The 9454-nt window shown below is 37.5% G+C and overlaps 1 protein-coding gene across 1 annotated transcript in view; it reads left to right on the forward strand.

Moving 5' to 3' along the window:
* PKHD1 (polycystic kidney and hepatic disease 1 (autosomal recessive)) overlaps positions 1-9454 on the forward strand; it is a 406355-nt gene that overhangs the window by 229469 nt on the left and 167432 nt on the right. Inside the window, exon 51 of the mRNA XM_006765722.1 lies at positions 827-955. Coding sequence (XP_006765785.1) covers positions 827-955 — 129 coding nt within the window. The remainder of the gene's footprint in view (positions 1-826; positions 956-9454) is intronic.

Raw genomic sequence — 9454 nt, forward strand, 5'->3', positions numbered from 1 at the left:
GTGCCCCCAGCCACCCAAACTCCCAGTGGAGGCTGGCTGGAAGTAGGTATCTGGGATTTGTCTTCTATAATTGAAACTTTGTTGCCTTGAGTGGAGGCCACAGCCTGCCAGGTCAGGCGGGAAGCTTGGCTTCTTCCATTGCCAGGGGCAACCAAGCCTCCTGCTTGCTCCAGCTCCATGGCTGCCGGCAGCCATCTTGCTTGGGTTAATTTGCATATAGTCACTCTGATTGGCTGGTGGGTGTGGCTTGGGTGTAGCAGAAGTGCGGTCAATTTGCATGTTACTCTTTTATTAGATTTGATTAGATAGCCATTATATTTACAAGGAGTTATAATGACATGAGAAAATGCATATGAAAAATTACTAAGCTAAATAAAGAATAGGTTGTAAAATTACATATATAATATAATCTCAATTATATGAAAATGCTGAGCAATTCTGGAAGGAGATACAAATAAAAGGTTAATGGTGTTATCTCTAGGTAGTGAGATTATAGGCAATTATTATTTTTTGATTTTTCTTTCTATATTTTCCTTTTTCAATTGTTTTATGATAAGCTCATATAATAATTATAATAAGGCAAAACAGTCATTTTAATAACAAAAGTAAATTATATTTTCCCTAGAAGTGGAGATAATCAATGGAGTGAATAATTACTTGCTTTGTATCTGATAAAAGTTTTGTTGGAGGTTTATAAAATTTTAAAAAGCAGCCACTTCTGGAGGTGAAAATATCACCAGCATTCTAAAATAATAATAGAATTTGCAAGTTATCATAGTGAATCAGATTTTCAGTTACTCTTTACTACTTCCCTCTTGTTTTCTAGCTACTACCTCTGTGCCTGAATCAGCTTTAAAGTGGTCCCTCCCTGAATCATGGACAGGCATTGAAGAGGGCTGGGGAGGACACAACCATACCATCCCAGGCCCTGGGGATGACGTCCTGATTTTACCAAGTGAGTAAAAACAATTCTTGAATTAATCACTGACAGACTGAACCAGGCCAGTCTAGTTGGGGATTATCTGTCATTTAAGTTTATTGTACGACACAGTAGAGAACGTGGAAGTAAGTAGGCACTTATAAGTGAAATCTGGAAAAAATAGCTCAGCCAACCTTCATTAAAGGTAGAATAAGTAGTCACAATGCCAAGAGGACTTAAAATTATGGAGTAACTAGATAATTTTTTTTATGTGTTAGAGAACAGATTAAACCTTATGTTTGAAAGGCAGAGTACATGGAAATAAACAATTTTTAAAATGGCTTTTAATCTTTTGCCTGTGTGAAGTTTTTACAGATAGGACTGAGAAAAAAATGACAAATAAGCCCTTCTGTTGCCATGATTTTCCAAAGATGCTAGAAAAGGAACAGGTTAATAAAATAGAAAAACAAAATATGTATCATCTATCTATCCATCTGTCTATCTAGAACTCCTTCCCTGTGTACTAACAGATAGGAGAAAGATGATTCCTCAGATATACTGAAACACATATCACACTTAAAAAATTCATTTTTTCTATATAGGTAGTTTTTGAAACTCCCAGAAAGTCTCTCCAGTCTGAGAAGAAAATATTTTTAATAGAACAAATATATTTCCCCTAAAAGACCTAACTACATTTATGTTTGAACTTAAGTAAATACTCCATAAAAGAAGATTGGTACTGGAAGGTGAACATCTGGTCATCTGTGAAGTAATAATGGTAATATTAAGCATTTGTTGACAACTAACGGCATGGAATTATTCTCCATATATTAACTAATTTAATCCCCATAATAACTCTGTGATATCAGTGACATTATTAACCCCATTCTTACTGACAGAGAAACAGAGGCCAGGGCAGTTAAGAAATTGCTCAAGGTCACACAGTTTGAGGTTCAGCAAAGTCAGAATTTTAACCCAGACTGTCTTACTCCGAGTCTATATTCTTAGCCAATCAAGTGCATTCTTCTTCTAAAAAGTCTAAGAGTATGGGTGGTGAGGGCCTGGGGGAAGGAGGACAGGAGTGGGCTGGGAGAGGTTTAATGGGGAGAAAGGAGGGACTTATGTGATACTTTAAACAATAAAGATCAAAAAAATAAAATATAAAGTCTAAGAGTAAACAAAAGAGAGTAGTTTTGTTGTTTGTTTTATTGATGACAAAAAATGAAGGCAGAAAAAAAATAGAGTAAAATACAATTAAAAAGAGAGAGGAAAAACAACAACAAAATATACTATCTTCTGGGTAGTGGTGGTGTGCCTGTAATTGCATAGGGAGTTGAGGGGCTGGAGGGAGTGGGCTGATCAATAGGAACTTGAATTATCATTATTATTATCCAACTCCCCTATCTTCCACTTCTCTCCATGGAGGATGTAACTTTTTGAGTAAACAAGCTCATGAGTCATTCCTATACGAAAAGAAAAAATCTGTTCTGTCTCAGCCATCTCTTTGATGAATCTGGCCAGCGGATTGGCCCTGGGCTATGGTTTTTCCCACCGAGCAAGCTGTTTCTCCCACCCTGTGCGGAAGCAAGAGAAGCTTTTGAAGGTTGCCAAGCTTTTAATATCCTTTGGGACCTTTATGCAGAGTGAGGAGCAATCTTAGCTATCTTGCTTGGCATTGCAGTTGACTGTATCCATGTGTGTCCTGGCCGCCTAGAACCTCTGGCATTCTCCAGCATCCTCATTCTTTTGTTCATGGTCAGCTAATGAGATGGACCTGAATTCTCCATAAGATTGCTTTTAAATAGCACAAATCAATGCTTTGGAAAAGGTGGGTGGGGGCATAGTCATTGGATGCATAGAGTATCTTTCGTCCTTTAGTATTATTCTGAGAACCAGAGGAGTTAAGACTTTTAAAACATGTAGTTATTGTTTATTATTTGTACTTTTCAAATGTAAAGATAAGCAATGAAAACTGATATGTAATACATAATAAAGGAAGTCCTTACTCTTTTCCTGTTGCCCCTTCTAATAAGCCCTCTTTGAACTCCAGCAAATCATCTTTTAGTGGCCAGCATTTTAATTCATTGTTCCGTTCAGTTTTGAGCCTTACATAGGAGCTGTTCTGGCTAATTTTTCTCTGCTTATTTTTGGCAAACCTTGGCATTCTGACCTCTGATGGAACTTTGGATTTAATTTACCTCCTCTTTCTATTTGTGGTGTGTATTCTTAACCTTTTCCTGGCTCTCCTGGTTTCTTTCATTCCTAGTCTTCTTTGAATCAAGTACAATTTATTCACCCAAGTCTGGCACAAAATAGGCAGTCAGTAAGTATTGCTTGAATAAAGTGCACACGTCAATCTTGTCATCCATAATTTAATACCAGAAATAAATCTTTGAGTTTGACATAGTACAACTATACAATTTTACAGATTTGTCGAAAATAATGTCTTCTCCTCTGAACAGATTCCTAATAACTAAGATTTTTACCATGATGATAAACTGTCACTAAACTTGAGCACTTGATGTGTGCCACACACTGTGCTGTGTGATCCGCATATATTTCCTCAATTAAGTCTCACAACTACTTTATGCGAGGATGCTGTTTTTACCCGCCTTTGATAGATGAGAAATCTGGGACACAGAGAGATTAAGTAACTTGTGCAAGTTTCATCCAGCTATTCAGTAAAGAGGTGGGGCAGGAAATCAGACACTTTGATTCCAATGCCCTAACTCTTTATCATATCATTTTTAAAAACTCCACATCCCCGCCTGCTATGCTTGTCACGTCAGACTACATTTTATACTGAATTCATATTTCTCTGCTGGCTGCTCACATTGTTCCCTTCATGCGGAATTAAACCAAAGAGAACTTTATTATTTACTCTACTCAAGGAATTCAATCTTACCACATCCCCGGTAGGTGCACAATCCATAGGAAAACTGGAGAAACTTCCGAAAGAAGCACCCGGTAGTAAATATAGCTGTAATTCAAGGGCACGCTCCTTTCCAATTCAGTTTAACCAACATTCACTGAGCACTCACAGTGGTGAAGGCACTGGACCAGGTGCTCTTGATCTGAGGCTCCAAAGGCAAATCAGATACAGCCATGACCTCAAAGCAGCGAGTGACCTCAGCTGGGTTAATAAGACACATGATACATAACAATATAGCAAATAGCTGCAATCAAAGCAGACGTGTTTAGAATCACAGTCATGGTGGAAGAGAGGCATTTGAAGTGGCCCTTGGAAGATGGGATAACGGTCTGAGGGACAGTCTGAGTCACTAGGGCAGCGGTTCTCAACCTTCTGGCCCTTTAAATACAGTTCCTCATATATTGAGGATAAAATAAAATTATTGTTGTTGCTACTTTATCACTGTAATGTTGCTACTGGTAGGAATCATAATGTAAATATCTGATATGCAGGATGGTCTTAGGCGACCCCTGTGAAAGGGTCGTTCGACGCCAAAGGGGTCGCGACCCACAGGTTGAGAACCACTGCACCAGGGCATATTGGGGAGGTAGCGAGGCTTCAGGCGACAAGGAGGGCTGTCCATGAGGATAAACCTGGGTCTACATTTGGATTCTGACATTTACCAACGGCGTGATAGTGGATAAATTTTAAACCTTTCTGACCTTCATCTATAACATGAGGGCCATAATTAACACATCATAACGTTGAGCAGGGTGTTGGCAGTAATGGAATTATGGATGAAAGCTGTGATTTTTAATGTATCAGGGGCTCCTTTCCTTCATTTTTTCCATCTGGCTGCCCCTCTTGGCCTCTGATATTAGCGACACTTCGTATTTGCTTTCCAATGGCTTATTATTTAATTTTCACAATATCTTTGGGAGCTAAATAGGTAATAACTATTATTACAGTAAAAACCCATTTTTACATAATATGATTTTAATGGAACTGCTGATTTTATAAAATGAAAGTGACTGGTAAAGAAGATTTAAGTGATACTTTTGAACCCCTAATATAATTTTATGGTGTTTTGTGTATTTTAATTCATTAATAAAGTAAATGGGTAGAACATTCCCATCATTATTCAAATAGAATAGCATAATTTTTTTCAATAAAATTCTTAAGGTAAATTGCCTGTTTCCATTCTCTGGGAAATCTATTTTGTGGAATGACCTCAGACCCATCCTATTTCATAAAAATAGGACTTTACTGTACTAATAAAAAATATCACTATCTTAAGTATGGCACCGTTTTCCTTTGAAGTGTTCTGTCTTTATAGACATTGGCTTTAAAAAATATAAACGGCCAGGGAGATAATGGGGGGGGGGAGGGGACATATGTAATACTTTCAACAATAAAGACTTAAAAAGAAAAGCAAAAAAGTCCCTGGGTATTGAGCTCACAACCCGAGCATGTGCATTGACCAGGAATTGAACTGTGACCTCCCGGTTCATGGGTTGACACTCAACCACTGGACCACACCAGCCAGGCAGACACTGGATTTTGAAAAAGCTATAAATTCTTCTCAGTGGTATTATATGAAGTAAGCTGAGGTAACCAGGAAGAATTTGCTCCCATATTTTAGTTTATGATAAAAATAAACAATATTGGGAGGATTGGTCTAAATGCATCCTAGTCATCTTACAAAGCCAAAACAAAATTTGCAAGTTGGAAAGCCTCCAACCTTCACAAGAATAGCTGGTCAATGGGTAAAATGATGCTGCTAGCTTATACTTTCAGTTTTATCCCGAGCTGATCTAACAGGATCTGCGTAAGATCCCTCCCTACCCCCATGCTCTCAGAGAGTTGCAGCCACAACAGAATGACACCCTTTTCACGCAGGGCAGACTTAATGAAAGGAAAATGTGTTATAATTTCAAATGATCAGATTCTATTTTGAAGGGTACAGATATGATATCATGTAGCCTCCAGCATATATGTGTGTATGTGTGTTAGAATTCCCTGTGTTCCTTTTTTTAAAAATTACTTTGAACTGTCCTTAGTTGAAAATGAATGAGAGAGTCCTGTTTTTCTTTTATAATAGTTCTTCTGTTTGTTCTGATTTTCAATACTCGGGTACTTTAAATAGCAAAGAGGTTCATCAAAGTCATGTGATGTTCAAAGATGGCAATATTTAACGCATTTCCTTGTGAAGTCGTGAGGCATTAAAGTTGGTGATATAAGGTAAGATGATCATCAATCAGGAAGTAATTTTTTGGGGAAGGGATTTCTAGCAGTATTAGCTTGATTTAATATTTTTAATAGCCTGAGATTATAACTAATTTAGGGTAAGATACACATAATGCACAAATTTAGGTCTGCAACATCAATTAGAAACCAAGTATTATAAATATTAGTGTTCTCTCTTAGCTTAAGTAGTTTTCAAAAATTCTGGTCATACAAACCATCACCCCATTTATTCTGATTCACTATTAAGTGAGATGGGGGAGACATTTAAGCTTGAGTTACTGGGGTCCTTTGTATGATGTGTAATATCAGTATGGTGACTGTTGGTAGGTGTGTTCTGGAAATCTGTCACTACGTAACAAACTGCCTAGAAACTTAACAGTTTGTAACATACACATATTTTATTTTGTTCACAATTTTGTGGGGTAGGGCTAGGCTGGGACATTCTTATTGAGATCCTTCATGAATTGCAGTCCAGGAAACTTGGGTGGAAGCTGCATGCCTTCTGGGCCAGCTTAGTTGCATCAGAATATCATAACCATCACATTCTCTTGGTCAAGCAAGGCACTAAAGCCAGCTCAGATACAAAGGAGGAAAATTAGGCTCCACTCTCAATGGGAAGAACAGCAAAGAACTTGCAGCTGTCTTTAATCTACCACTACGTATGTGTTTATGTGTGTGAGTGTGTGTGCACACATGTAATTAAGAGCAGATGTACTTGACAATTCAAAAGGTTTGAGTGTTTCAGGGTTTCGTAAATTTGTTCTGTCTTCCCTCTCTGGGAAGACATTAGATTCTATTGACTTACAAGAGTCAGAAATTGAAGAACACCAGGAGACAGACTGGTCAAAGGATTTTAGTTTCTTTATTCTTTAATACCTATAATGCTTGGTGTTATTGTATTGCCTCTTAACTGCCTGAAAATGGGATTCTTAAGCCCTCCAAACATAATTAAGCCCCCAGTCTGGGGTTGCTCACTCTGAAATGGGGTAGATGACACTGTTTGGGCTGCAACCTGTGCCCAATCTCTCCATCTGTGACCAGAAGAAGCCTGTTATGGGAGAAAAGAGTCTGGTAGGGGAAGGGGAGGAATAGAGCGCAAATATTTAGAGCAATTTTGTTTCTTTTGGGGGACAATAGTCAATATTTTCTTTAATGTTATTTAGGATATAAATGGGAAAGTTTTTTTTAAAGTGTTTATAGGGAAGAACAGACAAATATGATTAAGAGATACTTTTGACACAGAAACTTTAACCAGCATTATTATCAAATAAAAATAAACAAATAAAAAGAAAATCTGAAACCAAAGATCAAAGGATATTTAGATATTGTATAAATCTCCTCCCTTTTAGGCCATTTCTTAGAGGGAAAACAGACCTCTGTGAACTTTGCCTAATGGTAAGGGGTGTTAAGGCCATGTCCTTCCCACAAGAAGGAAAAACCAGGCTCTCAGGCACCATACTTACTAGTATAGTAAGCTCCCTGTATATTTGCAGTCTGTAGAGGTACTTCTACAGACTGCAAATATACGGGGAGCTTACTATACTAGTATAAAGCTAGCTAAGTGTAAAACCCTTTGCAATGTAGAGTCCTTTGATGAACTGAATGATCACCTAGTAATTTGTTTTATTTTGGGGTGTTTTTACATACATATATTTAGGTAAATAATAGATACACGGCTGCTAGGGAACCTAGTGGCTATCTAGTCCAACTAACATGAGCTAAGGTAATGCAAGTGTTTTAGAAAATGTAAAATGCTATGAAATGCATTAACATTATTGCCCATATATTTGCCATGTTATACCATGAACAAGAGCAAAATTTGTCTCGTTGTTTTCAACCCAAGATTGCCTCTTAAAATATATAGGAAGGAATATTGTTTATTTATTTGTTGTTTTAGATTTATGTCCCTGAAATAGAATTACATCCGTGAGACACACTTGGAAACTGGGGAGGTCCTTCTAGTTGCAATGAGCATGACGCTAGTGACTTCTTATAAATTAATAGCAGTATGACCCTAACCACTGACCAAACCACTGACCAAGGCTTGTGGCAGAATACCCTTGCCAGGGTGGGTAACCATGAATTTGAATCTCTAAATATATATATATATATATATATTCCCCATAAAATTGTTTCAGTTAAAATAATAGCAGAGATTTTTATTTTCAATAAATGACAAAAGGAACATAATTTAAAAATTTATTAAAATAGGTTATACCCTTTCTCAGATCTCAATTTGTCACCCTGCTTGTCTCAGTCATGGTGTTTGTTGTTTGTTTCTGGGCTAATTAGAACTCACTTAGACTCTTCTCTTGAGACCCAAAGTCATGGTGGTCCTGACATTTTATGGCTTGTTAATTTGCTGGAACTAATTAGAGTTTTTACTCTCATTCAGTGTTTTCCAAATCCTTTATGTCATCACTCACCTGAGAAACATACTCACTGTGATAGTCCATTAGTATTATAGCAATTTTTTAGGAGGGGGCATATTTCCCCAGGATTCGCAGATCAGAATTTGGGTTGGAAGCAGATACTGGTAAGTGTGAAATATGTAAGAGACCCATCCCATAGTTTATTTTGGTACTTATCCCCACCTATAAAGAATCACCACTTTTCTAACTTTCCAGACTTCTGACTCAAGCATCCCAGAAATATGACCCTTCTGGGCACTGGTGTACTAGCCCTTACAGGAGACTAACAGGTATACATGTAAAACACGTATGGTGCTTTCTTCAGGGCAATAGGTGCAGCTTCTTGCTGCTATAACAATTTCTTTCTCCTGCATAACTTTTGCACACTTCCATGCACAGTTTAAAACTACTTTTTAAAGGAACTATGCATTATTTTCCTCAGGACTTTTAAATGTACTTTGGCCTTAACAGCCGAAACTACCAGCTTCATAGTAGCAATAAGTAGATTGGTGGTTGCTATGGAAAAATATAAATATGTATCATCAACTTGATAGGAAATCAGAATTGGCAGGTTCCTTCCTTCTAGTTGTAGAATTTACAGTCAGCCAGGCTTCCTGTGGTTCTGATGATGTCCGTATTGTTTTTCTGAGGCATTAATCAATTGTTGTGAGCGGCATTAATTTCCCGGTGTTTATCTCTGCCGCCATCTTAGTTTCTCCTAAAACTACTTTTTAAAGGAACTATGCATTATTTTCCTCAGGACTTTTAAATGTACTTTGGCCTTAACAGCCGAAACTACCAGCTTCATAGTAGCAATAAGTAGATTGGTGGTTGCTATGGAAAAATATAAATATGTATCATCAACTTGATAGGAAATCAGAATTGGCAGGGCTTGGCATTTTATTAATTGTAAGGGTAAAGAGAATGAGGCTGAAAGATGACAGGACGTTTGTGTGTGAATGAATG

Source organism: Myotis davidii, unplaced genomic scaffold, assembly GCF_000327345.1.
Source record: "Myotis davidii unplaced genomic scaffold, ASM32734v1 scaffold240, whole genome shotgun sequence".
Lineage (NCBI taxonomy): Eukaryota > Metazoa > Chordata > Mammalia > Chiroptera > Vespertilionidae > Myotis > Myotis davidii.